Source organism: Paroedura picta, chromosome 7 (genome assembly GCF_049243985.1).
Source record: "Paroedura picta isolate Pp20150507F chromosome 7, Ppicta_v3.0, whole genome shotgun sequence".
Lineage (NCBI taxonomy): Eukaryota > Metazoa > Chordata > Lepidosauria > Squamata > Gekkonidae > Paroedura > Paroedura picta.
Genome location: NC_135375.1, coordinates 95,823,860 through 95,848,451, shown reverse-complemented (window position 1 = coordinate 95,848,451; position 24,592 = coordinate 95,823,860). Strand labels below are relative to the sequence as shown.

The window sequence follows — 24,592 nt, the reverse complement described above, 5'->3', positions numbered from 1 at the left end:
TTCAGTAGACAGCATCTTCCTTTGTTTGTCTCTTAGGAAAAGACATGTAGGACCTCCAGTGCTGACAAGAACCAGGAAACTGATTATGTTAAAGCATAAAATTAAAATAGCATTCTCTCTCCACAGCAAAGCGGCAACTGAAAGCCCAAAACAAAACTTGGCTTAGTAGCTAATTATAAGTTGTTTTCACAGGAACAAAAATGTCTCTGAAAAAGGACAAGGGAGAGGGCCAAATAGCTTGGTGCAAAACATTCCAGAGAGAGACACTGGAAGTCTCTCTAGTTCCTGTAAAGTGTACTCATTGTGGATGCACTCATTCATATAAGGTCCAAAGCATATTTCCTGATCCATTTTTGGTAATAAATGCTGGTTGAGATTGGGTACAGCTATAAGATACAGGTGCATATAGAAAGGTACATGTCTTTCAAAATGGACAGATCTCATCATCAGCCACCTTCACTCACTCTGAACTTCCTGTGAAGGTTGGTCCAAATGAAAGATTCCAAATCCTGGGTACTCCTTACAGTCTTCTGTGCCTTTTCCCTCCCTACTAGGAGTTGACCGGCAGCAGTGGTCTGAGGAAGCATCTGTAGTATTCCGAAACCACGTGGAGAAGAAAGCTCTGGTAGCACAGCTGCAAGCAGTTGTGGAGGGAGCTAATCCATGGGACCGAAAAGTCGTAACCTACCTAGTTGACACTTCCCTACCAGAGACAGATATATGGATTCATGACCTCATGACCCAGTACCATATGGAAATTTCAAAAGCTAATTAATCGGTTTTTGAAAACTTGAGTACCTTGAGCAATAAGAATGTGGTAGGCTTTAAACAAAACGAAAACGTGAATGTTAACATAGCTGTAACTAAAAAAAAAAAGTTGGTTGATTTCTCCTGGTTTTTTGCACTCTTTGTTTAATGCTAAGATTAACAAATACAGAATGTTATCTATATTAAATAAAGTATGCCTGTTATTCTATTGGAACGTTTTCTTGCTTCGCACTCAGTTGTATAAAGGGGAATGGACATGTTTGACTGACTTCAAGTGGTGGCCCGGTAGGCCAGATGAAAACCCCCAGGGGCATTCCTGTTTGCCCCTTGCATACCATAACAACCTCCTCAGGAACCTTGGGAAAGAGCTGCCTCTCATCTCGATAGCATTGACTAGATAGCCCAAGTATTGGATGCTGCCCAAGGCATTTTCATTGAGGTTTACATGATCAGGTATATGAAGAAGGGAACACCTTCTAGAGTCTGGCTACCCCACATCTGTCTGGAAAGCAATGGCTCCCTGGAAAATACATACTTTGGACCAGGAGTAGCTGACTTGTTTCTGCACAGATCAACCCATCAATGCTTGCTTTCACTCCTCCCCTAGTGCTAAGAAAACCTTGTTTACACATTGTTTCCAAGGTTTGGAATAACCAGTTTGAACATCATTGTACAATTATGCAGAACGGTCTCCTTCCTTCCCTGGTGGCTTTTGTTATAAAGTCCACTTGGATCTTACCTGCTGGTTCATTGACACTGCTGGAAGAAGGGATCTTCATTCTGTGCCTCCCCTTCCCAAATCTCAGTGGTATTCCTGCTATCATATAGTACGGTGGGGGGTCAGTCGTCCTAACAAGTAAGCAGCAGTGTTTATATCTTCCACACCCCAGGCTGCTGTATTTGCTACCTTATTTTTGGTTTGTTCACATAACTGAGCACCAGCTATGTGCCTGTGGCTTGACAGAATGAGAAGCCAGGTCCTCATTTGACTTTATTGAGGAGGGAATTAGCAAGAATATACTGCTTTTAGTGTCAAGAATTCCAGACCATGATTACAACTGAGGTTCGGGCAAAGTGTATTTGGTCTAATACATAGTGACACTGGTTGCAAAACTGGTAATCTATTAAAAGGGCTGGGACCATGATACAAATCTAGGGGGCATTGGGCCCATTTTATGGAACTGAGGATTTAAGTTTCTAGGCCCTGGGGAGATGAGCTCATCCAAACTTTCTGAGTAACATTCCCAGTTCTAGGGTTTACCGCATGGCCCCTCCCTGGTGGTTGGTGACATTTCAGGTGCTTAGTGGACCAAACAAAATAGGAATCATTCTTAGAATAAATTGTTAAGTGACTGCAGAGCCTACACACAGTGCAGTATTCCAGTGTTATGGGGCCAACGCACATGGTGCAGCAGGTGCTTTCTTCTTGACTAGACATAGGCTGGTTGCTGTAAATAAGCCTTATTCAGCATTCCTCCAGGAGCAGCGCCAGGGTTTTGTTGCCCGGTCTCCACCTCTGCATGTTTTGTTGGGAAAGTGTTTTGGGTTTGATGCGACGCCTTTCCAAGAAACGCAATCAGGATCTGAGGCTTCGAGGAGCCCGCGATCCCGGGTTTGCGCTCCATACATCGGCGCCCAGGATCCGCGTGCGCCCATGGCCAGGCGCTCCAGCCATCTGCCCTGGCCCGCCGCCCCCCGCGTGGAGCGAGCAGGCGCTTGGCTGCGGCGAGGCGAGACGAGGGGGGGCGGGGGTGCCGGGGCCTCTCGCCAGCAGCCAGTGAGGGCGGGCGGCCTTCGCGTCCGTCCGTCCTCTCGGCCGGATGAGTGACAGCGCCGGGGTGGGGTGGGGTGGGGGGAAGCCCCCTGCCTGCCTGCCTGCCTGCCTGCCTTCTCTCTCCCTGCTGCGCAACTTTGGAGCGTCTCTCCAGGGCGCGCGTGTCGGCGGCGGAGCCACGGGCGGCGTGCGTGTGCTTCGCAGGGCCCGGAGCCTGGGGCGGCGGCGGCGGCGGTGGCGGCAGGTACGCAGGCGGGAAGGGCCGCGGGGGGGCTCGGGCCCTGCGTGGCGCTCCCGTTCCCACGCCGCGCGGAGGGCGGTCATCCGAGCCATATCTGGGCAAAGCATTCCGCGGCCACCGAAGGGGACCGGCTGGCTCAGCGCGGTGGCGACGCGCCTATAAATAGCCGCCCCGGCCTGTAGCTTTGGGGGGCTTGGGGGTGGATGCTGGAAGGGTTTGGAGAGGGGCGGCAAGTCGAAGCGGGAGGGAGGGAGGGAGGGAGGCCAGCCTCCTGGTGGGACCGGGGCATCCCCCGGAATTACAGCTCCTGGCCAGACTGCAGAGATCACTCCCCCTGGAGAAAAGGGCTGCTTTGAGGAGGAGGAGTCGAGTTGGTCCTTATCTTCCGCTTTCCTCTACCCGAAAGAGTCTCAAAGCGGTTTACAGTCGCCGTCCCTTTCCTCTCCTCACAACAGACACCCTGTGAGGGAGGTGAGGCTGAGAGAGCTTTGAGAGAACTGCTCCATCAGAACAGCTTTATCAGTGTTGTGGGGAGCCCGAGGACACCTAGCTGGCTGTAGGTGGACGAGGAGCAGGGAATCAGAAACGGTTCACCAGATTAGATAGCCACCCGCCAAACCACGACACCAAGCTTGCTCTCCGGGCCACCCCGTGCCATAGGGTGGACCATGGCATTGTAGCCCACTGAGGTCCCTATCCTTCCCATATCTCCAGGAGTTCCCCTGCCTGGATCTGGCATCCCTACACCCCCTCCCCATCCCCCAGATGGCCTGGTGGGACCTGGCAACCCTACAGAGACAGCTGAGAAGTTGATTCTGTGGGTTTGCCGTCTATGGGCTTGGCCCTGTCGCTTGTGCCTGGTTTACTAACAACAGCCATCCTACACCTTAGAAATAAAGGCAGTGAAGCCCTTTTTTTTTGTCACGCTGGGGAGAAAATGTGCTTCCTTCAGTTCTGGAAATGCAGAAGGGCAGAGCCAGAGTGAAATTTGGTAACCCGCATTGATCCCCTTGCCTTGTTCAGCACTGCATGTGTGAAATTGTGTGGGGAAAGCACCTTTCTAAATAATCAGTGCCCAGGGGGCTTGCTGCATAGCAAGACAACGGTCATGCATAAGGACCCTATTTTAGAAACCCAGTGCATTGGTTGGGGTGGCTGCCCTTGAAAAATGCCTCCCCCCATAGCCAATCACACACTTCAGCTCTGGGGCCTTTGCCAGTCCACAATGTCCCTTCATGTCCCCCAGTGTCCTGTGCTGCATGGAGAACCTGGACTCTCTCATGGCTTTCTGTATTGACTTATCGTAGCTCAGCCTGGCTTTCCTACTTACCAATTTTTAACTTCACAACAACCTGATGATGTAGGCTAGGCTGAGAGTGCAGGACTGGACCAAGGCTGCCCCAGTGAGCCCTCATGGGTGGGGACTCCAACCTGGGTCTCCGAGATCCTCGCCCTACACTCTTAACCACGGCGCCACCCTGGCTGCCGGACCCCTCATACCAGCCCTGGTTAGCACAATTGGCAAGGAAGTAAGTTTGTGTTTAGAAATCGGGGGGGGGGGGGAGGGGGAGTGTCACTGGCTTTCCTCGCAGGTAATTCATCGCTCAGAGAGCGTGATCCATTGATCCTCTCTGCCAGACCCTGAGGCCAGTTCTCTCCCTTGCCTCTTCTGGGCATTATGAAACCTTACACAATCCCTGGCAAGAAAAGTGAGTCATCAAGCAGGACTGGTGGGTGGGTTGCCATGCTGCAAGGCGGGAGTGCTGTGGAGATGGGGGGGGGGGGGGGCTGGCAGAATAGTGTTGCCACAGGTGTAAAACCGGAGTTAAAACAGCAGCCGGGGTTGCAAGCAGATTGGGAAGGACGACCTTGCTTCTATCCCGTTAACAGGACCTTTATGCGGAGAATAGCGACATTTGAGTCCAGTTAGCATCTCTTGAGACGAATAGAATTTTCAGGGTATCGGCTTTCGGGGCTCCCGGAAGCTTATGGTTTTCCTTGTCATGTGGAGTTGTTGTTGTTGTTGTTGTTGTTGTTATTTAGATTTAGATTTAGATTTAGATTTAGATTTAGATTTAGATTTAGATTTAGATTTATTTCCCACCACTCCCCATAGGCTCGTGGCAGGTCACAACAGTCTTATCACCATTAAAATACCCATTGAAAGACTTAAATAAAGACTTTTATGACTGTAACCTGCCACAAGATGGTTTCCGATAGCGGCAGGATACAAATCAAAACAATAAATAAATGAGACGGGGGGAGAGAGACCCTAAAGACTGTTGGTAGGGTTGCCAGTCTCTTCCCCCCCCCCCCCAGCCACTGGTGGAAAATAGGATGGATGGGGTAGAGTTGCCAGACCCAGGATGGGAACTCCTGGAGATTTGGAGATGGAGCGTGGACGGGGACCTCAGTGGGGTCCAATACCACAGAGTCCCCCCTCCAAAGCATCCTTTTTTTCCAGGGGAAGTGATCTCTGTAGCCTGGAGATGAGCTCTAATTCCAGGGGATCTCCAGGTCCCACCTGGAGGCTGGCCTCCCCACTCTGGAGAGAAAAACAGGTAAGTGGTAAGCTAGCTAGCTGTTCAGGGAAACTTCCCTGAGGAACTTCCTTGTTTGCCATCATTGCCCTGTGCAGTCCTAACAGCTGGTGCCGAACCTAACACAGAAACCGGAGTGATGGTTTAGCATAAGGGTAGATAGACGCAGAAGAGAGCAAGACTCCCCAAACGGTCATGTACGCAAAGGAATTTTGCCAGCTGGTTGCTTTTCTCACCTTTGAGCTGCGCCTGTCAAAATTCCCTCTTCTGCACAGCTCTTAAAGGGTCAGGAATCCCTGATCTCTTTTTGATTGGGTCTACAGCCAGGCATTCCTCAGCGTGTCGCTTTCAGTTAACCGGGTGGTGTTTAGCTCTGCGCTGGAATGCGGCCAGCGTCTGAACAGAACCAGCATCAAGAAATGTGGATTTGTAGAAGCATTTTAAATAGAGGTGAATTTAAAACATATCTCACTAGGCTACTTCATCAAGATCCTCTAATGTTCCCTCCATGAGTTCTCTCACGTGCTGGTGTTTGTTTCTCAGAGTGTGCACTGTGAATCAGGAAAGTGCAGTTTTATCCTTATTACTAGCTTCAAAGCCCATTTTAGAAAAATGGGCTTTGAAAGGGGAGAAGGGGGAAGGGAGAAGGGGGAAGAAGGAGACCACCCCCCTCCCGCAGCCTACCTGATCCTGGCATCTGGGGGCTGTTGTCGCCATGAGAAGGAGAGCTAGGTGGCAGAGAGCAGGCCCCCGGCTAGAGGGGCTGGGGAGAGGGCTCTCTCCACAGGGCGTGGTGACAGAGAGCCGCCTCTGGGCCTGGGCAGTGGTCTCGCCGCAGCAGAGGCCTTCCTGGGCTCAGGGGCAGCAGAGAGGCCTCTTACAAGTGGGTGCACCTGTGGAAAGCTGTGCCTGGGCCCGTGAAGGGCTCGCGCCGTGTCTGTGACATGGCACCAGCCATTCTCAGGCGCAAAGGCAGCAGAGAGGCCCCCCTCCCCGCCGGCTGTGCCAGCGGAGAGCTGCTCCTGGGCCCAGATAGGGCTCTCGCCGCATCTGCGACATGGTGCAAGCCCTTCCCGGGCCCAGGGGCAGCAGAGGCCTCTCCCCGCTGGGTGCAGCTGCGGAGAGCTATGCTTGGGCCTGTGAAGATCTGTGATGCGGCATGAGCCCTTCCCGGGTCCAGAGGCAGCAGAGAGGCTCCCCTCCCCTTGGCCGCGGAAGGCCTTCTGCCACATCTGTGACGCGGCAAAAGGCCTTCCAGGCACCAGGGATAGCGCTGGTGGGAGCTGTCCAGGGTGGGCCCTGATTGGCCGTATTCCGCCTCAGGCAGCCGGAATGGCTCCACCCCAGGGCCAGTTTCGCTTTTATATATAAGAACCATGGATGGATGGATAAGGATAAGGCAGCCTTTCTCAACTTTTTTACCATTGAGAAACCCCTGAAATTTCTCCAGGCTTCAAGAAACCCCAGAAGTGGCATATGAACAAGAGTCTGGATGTGTACTCCTATTCAGCTTTTATTTGGGTTGCCCGTAAACGTGACCCATATTTTTACCATGCTCCAAATACCTAAACTCTGTACTCTACCGGCTTTCACTGTTTAAAACAAGCCAGTCAACTTTTTCCTCAGCTTTTAACCAGGTTTTAAACCTTGCAAACCCTGTTTGATCAGAGGTGATCGTAAGTGCAAAAGAAACATCATGCGCTTCCCACTTTTAGCCCTGTTGAAAGCTTTCAGCATCTCCAGACATTCTTTGTTTTATCTTCGCCTTCGGCTCTGGCCAGAAGAAAGGGGGAAAGTATTTGCAGCAGCTGCCGGGAAGATGATTTATGGGATCCTTGTGACCGTTTAAAAATAATTGCCCTGACTTACGACTTGAATTTTCACTTAACTCATATAAATCACACCCTTATACAATCTTGGCCAATGCACTTCTAGGGACTGACTGGCTGGTGTATGAGGGGGTAGGTTTAAAGTGTTGTAGCGATTTAAAACAACCTTCACACTCAGTTTGTTCCCCTTCTCCCTTTGACTCAGTGAGCGGCGTATTATAGTTTTACTTCTAAATAGGCTTGCCAGCTCCTGCTTGGGAAATACCTGGAAATTTCGGGAATAGAGCTTGAGGAAGGTGAGGTTTGGGGAGGGTATGCCGCCATGGAGTCCACCTTTCCAGCCATTCCCTCCAGGTGAACTGTTCTCTGTCACGTGGAATAGAATCATAGAATCATCTTTCCACCTTCATATTTAGTTAAGGGGTAAGTGGGCGGAGAGTGGGCGGGGCTTCCGATTGGCCCCTCAACCAGACGGACAACAGTTCTGACCAGTCAGGTGAAAGCGCAATCGGAAGAGCTGTTGCCAGAAGCCGAACCGACTGCCGTAAGTGTCCTGTCAGTCCGGCCTCTGGCCTTGCCGCTGGCCAGGAGGCCGGGAAAGGCTTTCTCAGGGCCCTCTGGCCAGGCCCACCGCGGGGGTCGGGCAGGGATAGCTTTGGCGCTGGCCTCCGTGCAGGCCTGCTGCATCAGAGACGTGGCAGCCCTGTTTGGAGGCCGGCACCAATGCCGGGACGCTGCCGGGGAGTCCAGGGGCACTTTTAAGACCAGGGGTAGTCAAACTGCGGCCCTCCAGATGTCCGTGGACTACAATTCCCAGGAGCCCCTGCTAGGATTTGCTGGTAGGGGCTCATGGGAATTGTAGTCCATGGACATCTGGAGGGCCGCAGTTTGACTACCCCTGTTTAAGACCAACAAAAGTTCATCCTGGGCTTAAGCTTTCATTTAATGTGTCTGAAGAAATGTGCCTACACATGAAAGCCAATCCAAGAACTGGTGGTGTTATGGGTGCCACAGGATTCAAGTTTGCCCTATAGCCATCATTTGTATTTTATGAGCTCTGAAACCATGCATTGCTTTCCAATGGTTCTCTTTTAAGCCAAAGGAGATTTTAATATGTCTAATATATATTGTGTAGAGTTGTTAATACATATGAGTTGTTAATACACATGATTGTTACTGACTCCTTTCTCCTTCTCTCCCCTGCCTCCAACCAGGAAATATGTGTTTTCATTTTACCCTTCCTCCCATCACATGCAGGATATCTATTTTGAAGAGACGAAGACAGATAAATATTTTTAAAACCGAATTGTGTTCAGAATGTCGTACAGAAAAGGACTGGAGAAATACCAGGATCTGGACGAAGATCGGATCCTGGCCGCACTGACAGAGGAAGAAATCAAGGTGCTCGAGGAAGAAATGGTGGAGCTCGATCCAGACGTAAGTGCTTCTGACGGGCGGGTAAATCCTGTTGATGGCATTTAACTGACATAGCTGAATGGAACCTCCATGGTCAGAGGCTGTATAGAGTAGTAAATGCTGGAAATAAATAACAGAACTATCACTTCGCGCTGTGCTTGAAAGATTCCAGCAGTGTCCAATTGGATGTTGGGATCCGAAGTCGCAGCAAATCCTGAACCACAGACTCTGGAAGCGCAAGGAGGGATCCCACTGTCCGTCATCATGGTTCTACTTATGTATTAATTTGGAAGATTTATATCCCGTCTTTCAGACCAGTCGGGCAACTATCGACTAAAACCACATCCATACAAAAACATTTGAAGCAAATAATGGAGGAAAGGGTTTCTATTTTTAAGGCAGCAGTTCCCAAATTCCTCAGTATGGTGACCCACAAGTCCAAATTTGCTTGTTATGGTGACTCATTGAACAGTGGCCCAAGGGTTCTTGGCCCCCTAGGCAACCTTTTGACTTAGACTGGCACCCATCTAGTTTGGCATTCCATTTTCCACTCTGGCTGACCAGATGTTTTTGAGAAACCCAACAACACGTCACAAAAAGGGCACAGCTGGCCTTCCAGCATACACTGCCTTTGTGTATGGAGATTACATTCTACCCTCTCCTTCTACATTACTTCCAGTAATTTGACTCTTACTTCCAGTAACTCATTCTACTAATTGTCCAGACACTTTATCCTCCATCAGCATGTAGACAAAGTAAAGAAACATTATTATTATTAGATTTATTTCCCCCCTCTCCCGACAGGCTCGAGGCGGGTCACAACAACTAACCCCATTAAAATTCCCATTAAAACATCAAACTACTAACACAACGGCTAAAAATCCCATCCCTCCCCCATTATCAAAGAGGTGAAGAGGAAAGGATGAGGGGAGTAGCATACACTCCAACTCCTGGGGGGGGGAGCGATGTCCCTGATTCGCTGACCCCAGCCTCAGCCATAGACCTGGTGGAAGAGCTCCATTTTATAGGCCCTGCAGAAAGCTGACAAATCCCGCAGGGTCTGCAGTTCACCCGGGAGCTCATTCCACCAGGTAGGGGCCAGGACCGAAAAGGCCCTGGCCCTGGTTGAGGCCAGACGCGCTTCCTTCGGACTGCGGATGACCAACAGGTTCTCACCCGCAGAGCGTAAGGCCCTGCGTGGGGCATAGGGCAGTAGGCGGTCCCTCAGGTATGTGGCTCCCAACCCTTAAAGGTTAAAACCAAAACCTCGAACCGGATCCGGGCAGCAATTGGCAGCCAACATACCATCTAATGCAGCCTTTTCCAACCTTTTGACTATGGAAGAGCCCCTGAAATAATTTTGCAGGTTTCAAGGCACCTCAGAGGTAGTCAGCTGGCCACGCCTCCCTGTCACACCTCATGGAAGTGGCCCTTCACTGGAAATGACATCACCACCCACATTAACAGGCAGGCTTGGAGGCAGTTTAAGGGAGGTGTGCAAGCTCTGCCCCCTCCTAGGCCCAGAAACCATGTTAGAAGTCATGCTCAGGATGAGGGGGGAGGGGAGCAATGAGAACAGCCAGTTCCCTGGCTTGTGGCTGAGTCCATTAAGGCAGGAGGAAAAATGCCGTGGATCCCCACCCCGAGCTCCTGGGGACCCCTGGAAGTTTACGGACCCCTAGTTGGGAATCCCTGATGTAATGTATGACATGGAAGATCCTGTTTCCGGAATTAGATCTTTGTTTCTAGAATACAAAAGAAAGCAATTGAAAAGTCAGGGGCAGCCATTAGGGAAGACTGGTCCGCAACACACTTATAGAGGCTCACACCCCAATTTTGGGTCCCGACCCGCAGGTTGGGAAGCACTGTGCCAGGGCTACAGAAAATACTGTGAAAGGATTTGCTTGAGGAAAGACAACCCCTGATCTGTTCTCTCTGAGCAAGTAGTCTGGATTCATGGAGCTGCCTGGATGGACAGAAAAATAGACCCAATCGGTGCAGTGGGACAAGATAAGTTGATGATGGTGGTGCCTTGTCTTTTTTGTTTTCTCCCCCCCCCCCCAATCTAGAATGCCTTGTTGCCTGCAGGGATGAGACAGAGAGACCAGACCAAAAAAACACCCACCGGCCCATTTAAAAGGGACGACCTTCTAGCCCACCTGGAGCACCAGGCCAGCAGCACCAAAGACCGAGAGGATCTAGTCCCTTTTACAGGAGAGAAAAGAGGTATGTCCACTGAGTTTCCTTGCATTTGTGTTTTTGGGAAGATTGGGAGTGTCGCTTGGGTTGCCAGCTCCAAGTTGGGAAATATCTGGAGATATTTTTTTTGGGGGGGGGAGTGGAGCCTGAGGTTACATTGCCAACTCCTTTGTGCCAGATATTTTCAGTCAAAATGGAGATCCCCTGTCCTAAAAAAGCATCTTTAAGCCATTATTCTACAAGGGTCAGATTTTCAGATTTCGGGGAGCCTTTATTGACATAAAGTACAAGTGTCATGACTTGATTCTTTTTTTAAAAAAGGAGTGTGTTTTCACTAAAACGCTTCCCTCCTTCCATGCATGTTTCAGTCATTTTGAAGGGAATACATAGAGGCTGTTTGAGTTTCATCTCGAGAGAGGGAGCCCAGAGTGCAGTTGCTTCTCCCCGAGGGCTAAATTTAGCCCTGCTCAACCTTCAAGCTGCTTTCTGGACTGCATTGGCCTTTGTTCTCCTTTTTGTTCTGAGTTGCACAGGCCGAGAGGACAGAAATAGCCCCCCATGTTACATTCCATGCCCAGAGCTATGAGTATGCTATCTCGTTCACAGGCCTCTTCTGGATTGTTCTCTGAAGAGACACCTCATGGCTTTTTTTTCCCCCTCTTCGTAACACGGCTTGTGTTGTCACTCTTTCACGTCCAGTCCTTCGAACTCCAGTTTGCTCTTCAGAATAACTCTGTCCTTGAAACCCTAAAGAAAACAAATATGTGCATTTTCCTCATGGGAAAAGGCATTAAAAGAAAAATGTAAACCATTCTTCTGCTAAGTGCGAACAATTCATAGTTCAAGTAATCCTTTACAATTAACGGGGTTGATGCTTCAAATGTACAGCTTGTGTTTTAGTTGGAAAATGTCACTAAATGTCACGAGCCTTCCGGGAAAGGCGGGAAATAAATCAAATAATAACAACAACAACAACAACAATATAATAACAATAAAACGGTATGAAGATCAGTTAGATCAGGGGTTCTCAACCAGGGTTTCATGAAACTCTGGGGTTTCTTGACGGCCCTGGGGTTTCTTGAATGGTTAGAGCATCTGCTTGGAAGTTTAATTATTATATTTTTGTATTTTTATATGGAGTTTTTACATTTATATAGTTATAATTATATATTAATTTTTAAAGTTATTATTTTAATTGAGATTTATAATGTAGTACAGAAAAGATAGAAAATAAGTAAAGTAGATGGTCATATCATGATAAATGTTTAACAAATTTTAAATATATATAAAAACTAATATAGCAGATAACTACATTATATTAATGTATATTTATTTATTTATTTATTTTATTTATCATACAAATTTTTAAAATCTGTTAAACATTTATCATGATATGACCATATATACACAACTATGCTTCTCAACCATATTCGTGCCACTTCTGGGATTTCTCGAAGCCTGAAGAATATTTCAAGAGTTTCTGAACAGTAAAAAAGTTGAGAAAAGGCTGGGTTAGATGGAAAAAAAAACAGGAATGGTTTTTAAAAATTGAGTCTACATAACCTTAGCATGGGGGGGGGGGAAGCGGTGTCAGTTCCCTGGCCAATGCATGTCAGTGTGGTAGTTATGAAGGTCTTAATTACTTTGATAGATTTGTTCCTCAGACCCATAAGAAATTTTGAGTTGAAAGAAATTATGTGTGTGCAAATAAAGGGTTTCCTATTTATTTATTTATTTATTATATGACACCCTGAAGGGATAAACACTGAGCCTCTTGTGGCACAGAGTGGTAAGGCAGCAGACATGCAGTCTGAAAGCTCTGCCCATGAGGTTGGGAGTTCAATCCCAGCAAACCACCCCATATTGAGTCTGCCATGAAAACACTAGAGGGCATCACCCCAAGGGTCAGACATGACCTAGTGCTTTCACAGGGAATACCTTTACCTTTACCTTTAGGGATAAACACTGGTAATCATGTTTGCATCCCATTACAGTTGTGTCCTTGCTTTATAATTAATATATTTTCATATTTTTGACATCTGATTGGAACTATTGATTAATGTATCTTTGTGTTTTTCTATATTCAAACTTTGTTAATTGAGGGCTGTTATTAATTAATTAATTATATTATATTATATTTATATGCCGCCATTCCTGAAGGCTCAACACAGCAAGCAACATAGTAGAATAGAAAAATATGGAGAACATTAACATATACCAATAGCCCAGTGGGTTGGACGGAGTTGTAGTGGGTGCCATAGGAGAGGCTGCTCAGGGGGGAGGGCCCATGGGAAGCGGTGGTTATTCCCCAGTAACCCATAAATGCTCTATATGAGCACAGAAGTGGCTGCTTATGACAGATTTAGAGACCTGCTTGTTTTTGTCCCGTTTTTGTTCATTTCCTTTGCTCACCGGGGGCGGGGGCCGGGGCTGCTAGGATGTAGTTGTCGGCAGGAAAGAACTTCAGTCCCTAAATCTAAACAGTTTCTGTGCCTTCTGGAAAGGAGCTGATAACCCTGTTTCTATTTACAGGGAAAGTCTGGGTCCCCAAGCAGAAGGCCACCGATCCTGTCTTGGAGAGCGTGACGCTGGAACCAGAACTAGAGGAGGCGCTAGCAAATGCTTCCGATGCTGAGCTTTGTGACATTGCTGGTAAGAGAGGAGAGTGTGCATTGATTGGAGCTTGGGGGCTGGAGGGGGGATCGCTATTTCTGTGGCTTCTGGCGCCGTCCGATGCAAAGTTATTCCGTTCTAAACCATTAAAATCGATGAAGCCACTTTGCATAAGCCTGAAATGCAGTCCTAAGCAGAGATTTAAGCCCGTTTACATTCGTGGACTCAGAAGGACATATTTATTTGTTTGTGTGTTTGTTTGTATTTATAATTAAATTTCCATACTGTCCCTCTCGGTATTACTGGCTCGGGGCAGTTCACATCATTGAAAATACAAAATAATAAATAATTGAAAACAGTTATAAAGCAGTTAAAAACACTCCAAACCCGAATCAGCTGAACATCTTAGTTTCTGTGTCTCCCTGTCCTATTTTTAGGGAGGGCCCTCTCAGATGCTATTGTTTAGTCATTTACTGGCCTCAACCAAATGTCTTGTAGGCCACTTGGAACTGACAAAGTTCCTGTAGGGCCCACAGCTCTTCCGAGAGCTCATTCCGTCACATGGGGCCAGGACCAAGAAGACCCTGCCCATGGTTGAGGCTGAACATACTTCTTGTTTTAGGATTGCACCGTCCTGTGCCCTGGTGCAGGTATTAAAGAAAACATGCCAGTGAGAGGTTTTAGGGCAGGGTTACCAACCTCAAGGTGGAGCCTGGAGAGATCCCAGAATTCCAGCCGATCCCCAGACTATGGTGATCGGTTCTCCTGGATGAAAGTGCAGCTGCAAAAGGTGAAGTAGAAGTCTCTGGAAATTTCCCTAGCCAGAGTTGATGGCCCTAGTTGGGGAGAAGCAGGTAGACAGTCCTCCAGCCCTGTTTCAAACCCTTGGCTGTGATAGCCTTCAAGCAAGCTTTCTCAACCAGGTTTTTGTGAATTCTTGGGTTTTTTTGACTGCCTTGGAAGGGTTTCCCGAATGGGCAGGACTTAATTAATTTTTAATATAATTTTAAAATTTGTTAAACATTTATTGGGGCATATAACCATATACGGTCATGTTGACCTGCCCTCCTTCCCAAAATGGCCAATGATGGGCCTGGAGGGGGGGAAGGGGCGGAGTCCCATGTGGGCATGTACACAGCTCTGCTTCCCAACCATATTCCGCATGATGGTGCTACTCCTGCGGTTTCTCCAAGTCTGAAGAATGTTTCAGGGGTTTCTCAATGGTTAAAAATGTTGACAAAGGCTGCCTTAAGAGTGAAGACTGACCTGGTACTTACAGACCAATAGAATTGTTTTGAAAGTCCCCCTCCCCATACATCATAAAATTAACTCTCATGGTGCTGCCGTTGACCTTCTTAACTAATCTCTTTTCCTTTGGTCACCCTCCTTGACCGAACCTGCCCACTCTTGCTTCAACTCTGTTTTTTTGTTTTTGCAGCCCGCTGTGTGTTCCTCTCGTGTTCCCCTGACATCATCCATCTCTTTAGGAATCGCAGAGGGAGTGTAAGAGACCTTAAGCTAGCGACCTCTTTAGCGGTGCAGTCCTGCTGCCTCAGGCCTGCTGGTCTGCCCTGTCTGAAACATGCTGCCGCTTTGCCATTTTTTATTCCACAAGTTGTGCATTTAAAACCAGCCAACAGAAATGGTCTGAATTGAATTATGGGAGCTTGCAGGCATGAATGCTGTTTACTGATCTGGTTCGGTATCATTCCTCGGTTGCAGCTTGGCTGGAAAGGGTCTTTTTGAAGCATGCTTGCTGTAGGCTGGTAATTGCTAAGTGCATGCCAGGACAGGGCAGCGAGCTGCCAGAAAGAAACAAAAGAAACATTTAAATGACACTGGGAGTTGAAAGTATCCACCCACAAAGGAGGTTGCCAGCCGCTTCCCTGCATGATTTGCTTCTCTGGTCTTTGTTCTTTCCCATCAGCCTTTGCTGATGCAGGCGGATAATTCCGCTGCAGCTCCGGACCAGGGCCCATTCCGCACATATAGGATAATGTACTTTGGCAGCTGGATTGTCCTGTGCAGAACAGGAAAATCTACTTCGAAAGTGCATGGAAAGTGCATTATCTATTGTGTGCAAAATAGGCCCAGGTATGGTCGAATGAGCCAGTCAGTCCCAATGCAGAGACAACAGCATTGCCCATCCTCCTGGGACATTTCCTGTTGTGTCTCTGCATGACTCACTGTTCAGAATTGGCCTCCTTGCAGTTAAAAGGTATACCCAGAATGGTAATTTGTGCAGGAGTGATGGAATAAGCTTCTTGGAAGGTCAGTCACTTACTAATGGTGAACCTTTGCATGACATTTTTTAATCATTTATTTTTTCCACTTGTATGCCACCCTTCCCCAGAAGTCTCGGGGTGACTCACAGCACTTATAAATTACATTAAGTTGCATACAATCAGTTAAATAATCAGTCCTAGAAATTATTAGCATTTGAAACAAGTTTCAGACAGGATGCCTCTTTCTCTTGGAGAGAGAAGGGCACATAAAGTGCATCCATATCTTGGTGGCAAATATTAATTGCAGTTCAGGCGCTTTAAATAGGGAGGCCAGAATTTTGATGCTGTTCCTTGGCCATAGGCCTGCCAGAACAGCTCTGTCTTACAGGCCCCATGAAACTGTTTAAGGTCTATCCCCATTGCAAATGCGTGTTTTTGCTGGTAAACACTCTACTCTGAAATAGTCTGCTGTCCTGGAGCTAGAAGAAAAGCTAGCTAAGAGAAGAGCTGGTTTGGCACTCTTTGAAATCTGCACCTGAAGTTCCGCTTTCCTTGAACCAATTAATTCATTTTCCCAAAGTCTGTTTAGCCCATGCTTTTCACATGGAGGGGCTGTGAATCAGTGGCAGAGCATCAGCTTGGCCTGCAGACTCAATCCCTGGCATCTCCAGTTACTAGTATCAGGTAATAGATGATGGGAAAGACCCCAGCTGAGGCCCTGGAGAGTCAGATGGTGCAGTTCAGTATGAGGCAGCTTCATGTGTTTTGTGCGGTTTTCAAAACACTAGGAAACCTCCAGGCATCTAGTTTGAGTTTCTTGTTAAAAAGTTCAGAACAGCAGAGAAGACTCAGCCTGTCGCATTTCAAAGCTACGCCTGATGGTTGCTAACACAGTCTCACAGAGGCAAGATAATTAATCAGCTGTCACATTCAGGCCAGTGCCTGATGCTTTTATTCTGCCCAGGAGTTTCCAAGAGGCCCAGAGGCAATTACAAGGTGATAAAGTACTAAATGAAGCAGAATTAGCTAACCATTCCACAACAGGACTGGAAGCCAGGTGTTCTGCCCAAGGGACCAGGGAGGACCACAAGCAAGGGTGGAAAGATCTCTGAAAAATAAACACAAGACACAAGCAATACTCTGTTTGACCAAGAGTCTTGGAGGGCAGAGTAGTGATTTACAAGAGTTTCCACCACAAATGGCTCAGCCCATCCTCTGCTTTTATCACCTTAATTACTGAAGCCCAGTTGTTCTGAGTCCAAGGTCCTGCACCAACTCAGTGTCAGGAGTCAAGGTCAAATGGTGCTGTACCAATAGCCTGACTTGCCAGCACATTCCCTGAGCTGTAAATCGCTTTCATGCGCAAGGCTCTGCTGGCTCAGGAGATCCCAAAGCTGAGAGGCAAACTGATTTCTGTCCCCTTGTCTCCTGCCAGAAAGAACAGCCCTCATCCCTCGGTGCTTCTTTTGCTGGTTCTGGCTCTAAATCCTGCTGCTCTGGCAGCCATTCCACCGGTGCGGCTCCTCATTCCTCTATTTCCTCACCCTCACGGCTGCCGCTGTCTTCCGGCTTCCCCTGAGACCACTAACCTGCTGCTGGTATTTCCCTTAGTGATGCATAGCCACAGGGAGAGGCCAAGAAGTCTTCCAGCACTCCTTTTCTGAAAGCAACTTCTGTGAGTTGCAAAGGCGGAGAGCCTCCTCTGTAATAAGCAAGAAAGGCGTTAAGGGACCAGAGCGGATTGGTTGAGGGAGGAAAGGTCTCCTGGGGGCAGTCTGCTTGGAAGCTGTGGGTCTAGGATGTAAATCACGACGATTCGATATAATTTGCTTGAGGTTGTTCACCCAAGGTGAGTTCTTTTGTGTTGCATTGCTGAATGCTCGGAATATAAAGTGAACCTTGGCTCCTCTGCGGCTGAGCACCTGGGCTGTGAGGGTTTTTTTTTTTTTTTTGCTGCTTGTACCGTAGCCTGCTGGCGTCTTTCCAAAGGTTTATTTGGGAGGGCCTGAAAAGCATGCCCTACCTGTATAGCTTTGTTAAAACAATGAATTTCCCCCCAGCATAAGTCCTTCAAGAATCCCTGGCTTGGGTCCCAAACACACTGTGGTTAGAGGATGACTACAGTTGTTCCAGGGGGTGAAGATCTCCTGGAAGTATAACTCTCTCCAGACGACAAAGATCGGTTTCTTTGGAGAAAATGGCTGCCTTGGCGCGTGGTCTCTGTGGTCTTCTACCCTGCTGAGGTCCCTCTCCCCCCTAATCCCACCCGCACCAAGTTCCACCTCCGAAATTCCCAGGAATTTCACAACCCAGACTTGGCAACTCTAAATTCATCCTTTACCTCATAGAAAGGGCCAGGTGTGCCTGCAGCCTACTTGGTAAACTATCCCTAATGTCCTCCCAGGGAGAGAGGAGAATTTCGTCACTCCCTGTATAGTGTATTTCTCGGAATGTGGATTGTGACCCCAAAGTGGGTCACAGATGTCTTGCAAGTGCATCAGTCTCCTGACTTACGGCAGGGGCAGTCAACCTGTGGTCCTCCAGATGTCCATGGACTACAATTCCCATGAGCCCCTGCCAGCAAACGCTGGCAGGGGCTCATGGGAATTGTAGTCCATGGACATCTGGAGGACCACAGGTTGACTGACCCTGATTTACGGGATGGCGGGGACTGTGCCCTCTTTCTGCTAGCAGTGGGGAGAGATGAAAAGAGAGTGGAGTGGCATTCTCTCTTTCCCTTTGCCCAGTAATTCCACTTGCTTCCAGTAGTTTGGGAGATGATGGGCATAACCTCTGCCCTTTCCCTCCCTGTGATGCCAGCAGCCTTGGGTGCTGTTGGTGGAGGGTCCCAGAAAATACGATAAGTTTAGAAGTGGGTTCCGTTTCCGAAATGTGAGAACCACTGCCTTCAGTTTCCTGGATTTAGCAGTCTGTTGCAATTAAAATTCCCCACAGAATTTTACTGACATTGATGTTTATCTAACCGTCCACGGACTCTGCAGCGTGGGATTTTCCCACTACAACCACTCTGCTTCCCCTCCCCCAAAAAATGCTAATCCGGGGAGAGGGTCCATCAAATCCTCAAGAATAGCATTGGGAGCAAAGGGAGGAGATTTGCTGGAAATTGCCACCCCTACTTTCATGATCAGAAATGCCATTCCATCAAAGGAAGAGACCACGTAGTTTGATACAGGCGAGCAAACCTACCAGGAGGTTCTCATGCTCTGTGCGGTAAGTTGTCACATCAAATCCCCAGTGGATTCCTTGAGAATGGGAACCCGTTTCACGTCATGCCACATGACCCGGGCTGAGCCCCATCCAACTCATTAGACCTCCCTCCCAACTCGCACCTCCATCTTGGAAATGGGAACCAAATAAAGCAACAGATTGTCCAGTTTTATGATTTCAGGCCCTTTCCAGGCTGTTGTGTACCTTGGCTCGCTTCTCGTCTTTCCAAAGAAAGGGAGTGTTAGTAAGCTTCCTTAGATTTTGTTTTGTTTCCCCCCCCCTCCTCTCTCTTGTAGCTATTCTTGGCATGCATACCCTGATGAGTAACCAACAGTACTATGAGGCACTTGGAACCACGACGATTGTCAACAAGGAAGGCCTGGACAGTAAGTAAGGGCTCCTCAGATTCGAGAGGACTGAACCAGCAGAGGCTTGCCTCTTGTGCGGTTCACAGCCATTCCTTTTGTTAATTTTCTCTCCTTTCTTCCATGTCTTCCAGGCATTGTGTTTGTATGTGAGCTTCGCAAAGTTTTGTTTTGAAGGTTCCGATTAAAAATTTCACAACTCAAACACCGTCAGATCTGATCTGTTCCTGTCCACAGGGAAACTTGACAGGCAGGACTGAGGCAATGTTTGGACCCCAACTTTTTGTTTTCTTTCTTTCACAAGACGAAGCCCCAGAACTTAATCTAAAGCCTTTTTTAAAATACAAGATCTGAACCCCAGTGTCTTTATATTAGGGTTGTCGTCTTCCAGGTGGGGCCTGGAGGATTACAGCTGATAGGCACGCTACAGCTACAGATGCAGAAAATGGTTGGAGGATGGACACTGACATGTCCCTGCTTCCCCAAACCCCATCAGGCCGTGCCCCTAAATCTCCAGATATTATAAATAAATAAGCCTGGAGTGGGTACTTTCCCCCCATATCGTGCTAATTGATTGCTCAGTATACAAGTCAAACAAGTTAATTTCCTGTGTTCCCTCACAGATGTTTAGCATTTATTCCTCTCTGGAAAGGATCATAGAAAAAATATCTCTGCTTAGATCATGTCGACCAGCCTTCCCCCGCCCCCTTCCAAAGTGGCCCATTACGGGCCTGGAGGGGTGGGAAGGGGAGGGACCCTGCTGGGGGGGGGTGCAAACAGCTATTCCTCCCAGCACTTCTGGGGTTTCTCGAAGCCTGAGGCATTTTTCAGGCGTTTCCCAGTGGTAAAAAAAGTTGAGCAAGGCTGCTCTATAGGTCAGATCCAAACTAAATTTTCCACACCAGAAGACACTTGGAGATTTCCCCACATTCTAATTTTCCTTGTTTGTACAGATCTGTTTCTTCGGGGTGGGGATGGGGGTGTTCTTTTCTACACATCTTTTTTTCCTCCCTAGCAGCCAATTCGGTATCACACAGTTTTATATCTGGCATCCGAACATAAATGTGTGTGATATTAAACTGACCGTTAGAAGGAACGAAAATATGTGCGGAATGGGGGGGGACTCTGAAGAAACTGGAGCTTACAAACAAGGAAACAGAAGAGATGTTTGCTCCCTCCCTCCTCCCATTGCAGCCCATTGATTTCCCTGAAATGTCCTTCCTGAGGAACAGAAAGACCTTCAGCTGTGGCCTGAGGGGAAAATCAGGAATCAGCAGCAGGAAAGCGGAAATGACACCTGTCTTTCCAGTAATGGAAACATCAGCCTATGTACAGCCAATGCCCTAAGGATAAGTAGTCAGAGAAAGGGGGACTTCTTAACCCCTTCTTTATTACTCTTTTCTTGCAGGTATAATTAAGCCTACACAATATAAACCAGTTCCTGATGAACCAAATTCAACTGATGTAGAAGAAACCTTAGAAAGAGTGAAAAACAATGATCCGGACCTTGAGGAAGTCAATCTCAACAATATTAAGGTAGGGGCTTCTTCCCTGGTAAGTTTACATCCGGTAGCAAGGATGGGGTAAATTTGAGTCACAGTTTGCTAGATCACTCCTCTTCCTAAACCCTACTGAAATAAATGTGAATTATTTGATGGCATTACAATGGATCTTACACAGAAGAATGTTCAGTGGATAGGCTTACCACTTGCCTGACTCAGTGGGCAAACCTCCATCCTTGGCCCCAATGCTTTGTCTTGATGTTTTGAAAAGTGGGAGAAAAAAAAGGGGGAATAGCACTGACAATGAAGCTCTTAAGAATGTCTCTGATCTCTATGATTAAGACCATAGAACCCTCCAGCCACAAGTGACTAATTATATGTGATGTTCTAGGAATCCATACAATCTCTATGGTTAAGACTTAGAACATCATGTGCAATTGATGTCACTTGTGGGTGGAGGGCTGGATCATGTGACATCAATTCAGCATGAATCCTTATAATCTTTATGCTCTGTGATTGAAATTGGAGGAATTCCTATAAAATCACAGAAAAGGTGACATCATATTTCTGAAACTTCACCTGCCCAAGGTAGTGCCTGAAAAATCTCCTGGGATTTGACAGAGCGGGGCTAGCAACTATACACTGTGGATCATGCCTAGGTATTAGGCCTGGTCTGCAAACACAGCAAAATATATAAAAACTCTATGGTGGTAGATTGGACCATACCACCTAAGTTTGCTGTTGATGGTCCCATTTATAATGCTTCTGTAAATCTAGGCAGACCTCTCCCTTCATTCCCATTTCTCAGCTACAATGATCGCTGTCTCTATTTATTGTTAAAGAATTGCATTACTTTAGGTCTCTGGGTCTTTGGGGGAGTAGTGATGTTTCTTTTTTGCTTTCTACCATCCCTAAAAGATACCTGATTGAATAGGAATGTTAGAAAACAGAAATCCCCAGCAGATTAAGTATATTAATTGTTCTGATTAGCAGATGCTGAGTAAACTACTGACTGGTAGTAAAAATATCTACTGAAAACTACAGTTTTATCTCGCCAACCCTACTGGGAGCTCAAGCAGATAGGCCAAAGAGCATATGTTTTGATCTTTAGAATAGAAATGGCAGGCGTGTAGTGCTTCTATTTGTACCAGGCCATGATGGGAAGGGAGGGTGGGTTTATTCCTTCATCCTCCATAATCAAACCCAGCACCGCCCCCCTCTCCATTCCACTAGTAGGGGTTCAAGCATTTTAAAGGAAAAAATACGTCTCCTTGAAAACATACATATCTTTTTCTTTAAAAGGCTAACAGCAGTGCAGGTGATCTGAATTGTGAAAATGACTCTTTTCCCTTCCCCGCATGGCCCCAAGGTAAATGGAAGTTGCACCAGCCTGCAGTTTGCATTGTACAAGCAGCCCAAGGTGTGTGAACGTCATCTCTTCTCTTCAAATCCAGAATGCAGAGTTAATGTCAGGGGATAATTGTTGGGAATATGGGGTGCTCAACCTCCCACCCCCAAAGTTGGCTCATTCCCTCTCCCCTCAGCCTCCATTTTGGGACATTTTCTCCCCTGCTGAATTTTGAAACCAGAAACAAGCTAGGTTGGTAGAAATAAACATTGAAAAACTCTTTGCCAGAGAGAATCAGCAGCGGGGGCAGCTGCATGACCCGTCTTCCCCACTGGTCATCCTCTGCCAGCAAAAGGAAAGAGACTGGGTGAGGGACATGTGCTTCCCTGCATTACGTGGCTCAGCCTAGAGACATCAGCCCTACCAGCCTTGTTTGTTTCTCTCCGAAGGACATTCCCATCCCGACCTTAAAAGCTTACGCCGAAGCGCTGAAGAGCAACACCTATGTGAAAAAGTTCAGCATCGTTGGAACCAGAAGCAATGACCCCGTTGCTTATGTAAGTGAGATAGATTACCCAGACTAATCTGCTCAGGGCAGCTTTTAGTGGATCAGTTTCCTTAAACGATGACCCGCTGGAGGAGGAGGGTGTCAAAATGTGATTCTGGTGTGGCGCATTCTTCCCTTGCCTGCCGGGAAATGATATTGAGGCAGAAATCCTACAAACACCCTGCCAGAAGACAAGCCCAATTGTTATCGGGGCAGCTTCCTTCTGACTAAGTGCACTTGGGATTTGACTGTTTCTTTGCATCCAAGCTTTGGTGGGGTTGTGGTTGTACAGAGAAGCAGGGGATGGGGGTACAGGAGGCCTAGCATGTGCTTAACACACCTTACCCTGTGTGAGCACAAGCAGGCACATGTCACTTGGCTCAGAGAAAAGATTTTCTGTGTTTTATACGGCTGAATTAGCACTCTGGGAAAGTGGGTTCTGTGCAGGCCTGCAGGTCCAGATGGGCATATTGAGTTGGGGAGGGGGTGTGACTCAGTGGAAGAGCCTCTGCTTTGTATGCAGAAGGTCCCAGGTTCAATGCCAGGTGTCTGCAGTTAAAAGGGATCGGCAACTGTTGATGTGAAAGACCACTCTGCTTAAGATCATGGAGAGCTACAGCCAGTCTGGGTAGACAGTAACAGTTTCGGATTTCAGTCCTTTAATGGCATAGGAACACTAACAAAATGATTGGCTTCTCATAAAGCAGAGATAGAGGAGCTGTCCAGCAAACCCTGCTTAGCTTCCAAGATCTGACGAGATTGGACTAGCCTGGACCATCCAAGTCAAGAATAGTTTGATACTAAAGGTAAAGGTATCCCCTGTGCAAGCACCGAGTCATGTCTGGCTCTTGGGGTGATGGCCTTTAGCATTTTCTTGGCAGACACAATACGGGGTGGTTTGCCAGTGCCTTCCCCAGTCATTACCGTTTACCCCCCAGCAATCTGGGTACTCATTTTACCGACCTTGGAATAATGGGAGGCTGAGTCAACCTTGAGCCGGCTGCTGGGATCGAACTCCCAGCCTCATGGGCAGAGCTTCAGACAGCATGTCGGCTGCCTTACCACCCTGCGCCACAAGAGGCTCACTAACCATGCTTAAAGGGAGGTGGAGCTCGGCACCTCTGAAAATTTAGCCAGAGCTTGTTTATCCAGTTCCAATTCTTGTGTTAACAGAGGCACACTTGAATGCTCAATTGAAATTAGAGATACACACACCCCTAAAACAGTTTGGGGTGAGGGGTTTGGCCTGCTTTCTTGGTTAGTCTGATGGTCACTGTTGGAGCTTGTGATAGGACAGCATCTTCCGGACCAGAGTCTGTCATGTGCTACTCCGCAGACTAGGCTTCAGTGCTATAGGCTGAAGTTGTGTCCATGGTCCTGATAATGCAAGGCTGTTGGCCATGAAAACGAAATAGGACCTCCATGTTTACCTGCAACGTGTCTCTGATTAAATAATCAGGGAACCTGCAGCAGAGGTCATGGCAGGTTTCTCAAGGTTATCAGCTGGCTGTTGCTGTTGTTATTATTGCTATCATTTTATGGAGAACATCAATAAAGACACCCCGTATATCTCTCCTTTTTGTTTCGCGCTCCTCTTCTGATGAAAGGCACTAGCAGAAATGCTAAAAGTCAACAGTGTCTTGAAGAGCCTGAATGTGGAATCTAACTTCATTTCTGGATCGGGGATCCTGGCCATCATAGAAGCACTTCAGAACAACAAGACACTGATTGAGCTCAAAATCGACAATCAGGTAACATAAAAATTACTATTTTGGCTCTCTTGTTCCCAGGGGTACACAGGCCCCAGTCTAGATCAGGACGCCAGCATGAACCTTCCCCATTGCACTGGTTTCACAGGGTGATGTGGCCCAGAGAGGGCATAGTCTCAGTGGGGAAATCTTCATGTATTCCATCAGTCCCATGGAGCTCTAAGCAAGCCAGACATTGACCACCCAGAGTGATTTCATGTTCAAAAAAGTACAGGATACACTACCCTC

The 24,592-nt window shown here is 47.6% G+C and overlaps 2 protein-coding genes across 10 annotated transcripts in view; both read left to right on the top strand.

Moving 5' to 3' along the window:
• Positions 1-976, top strand: part of TDRD7 (tudor domain containing 7) — a 42,235-nt gene extending 41,259 nt beyond the window's left edge. For all 6 annotated transcript variants that reach the window (XM_077345517.1, XM_077345515.1, XM_077345516.1 and 3 more), the window contains one exon: positions 555-976. In XM_077345517.1, coding sequence (XP_077201632.1) covers positions 555-775 — 221 coding nt within the window. In that variant the 3' untranslated portion in view covers positions 776-976. The remainder of the gene's footprint in view (positions 1-554) is intronic.
• A 1,625-nt stretch (positions 977-2,601) lies between these two features.
• TMOD1 (tropomodulin 1) overlaps positions 2,602-24,592 on the top strand; it is a 28,425-nt gene continuing 6,434 nt past the window's right edge. The window contains exons 1-9 of one of the 4 annotated variants that reach the window (XM_077345508.1): positions 2,603-2,786; positions 5,248-5,344; positions 8,410-8,589; positions 10,638-10,794; positions 13,300-13,419; positions 19,130-19,219; positions 20,607-20,734; positions 22,498-22,605; positions 24,203-24,346. In XM_077345508.1, the coding sequence (XP_077201623.1) occupies positions 8,470-8,589; positions 10,638-10,794; positions 13,300-13,419; positions 19,130-19,219; positions 20,607-20,734; positions 22,498-22,605; positions 24,203-24,346 (867 nt within the window). In that variant the 5' untranslated portion in view covers positions 2,603-2,786; positions 5,248-5,344; positions 8,410-8,469. Of the gene's footprint in view, positions 2,787-5,247; positions 5,345-8,388; positions 8,590-10,637; positions 10,795-13,299; positions 13,420-19,129; positions 19,220-20,606; positions 20,735-22,497; positions 22,606-24,202; positions 24,347-24,592 lie in introns of those variants that run through there. The other 3 variants (XM_077345511.1, XM_077345507.1, XM_077345509.1) reach the window with 3 other exon arrangements.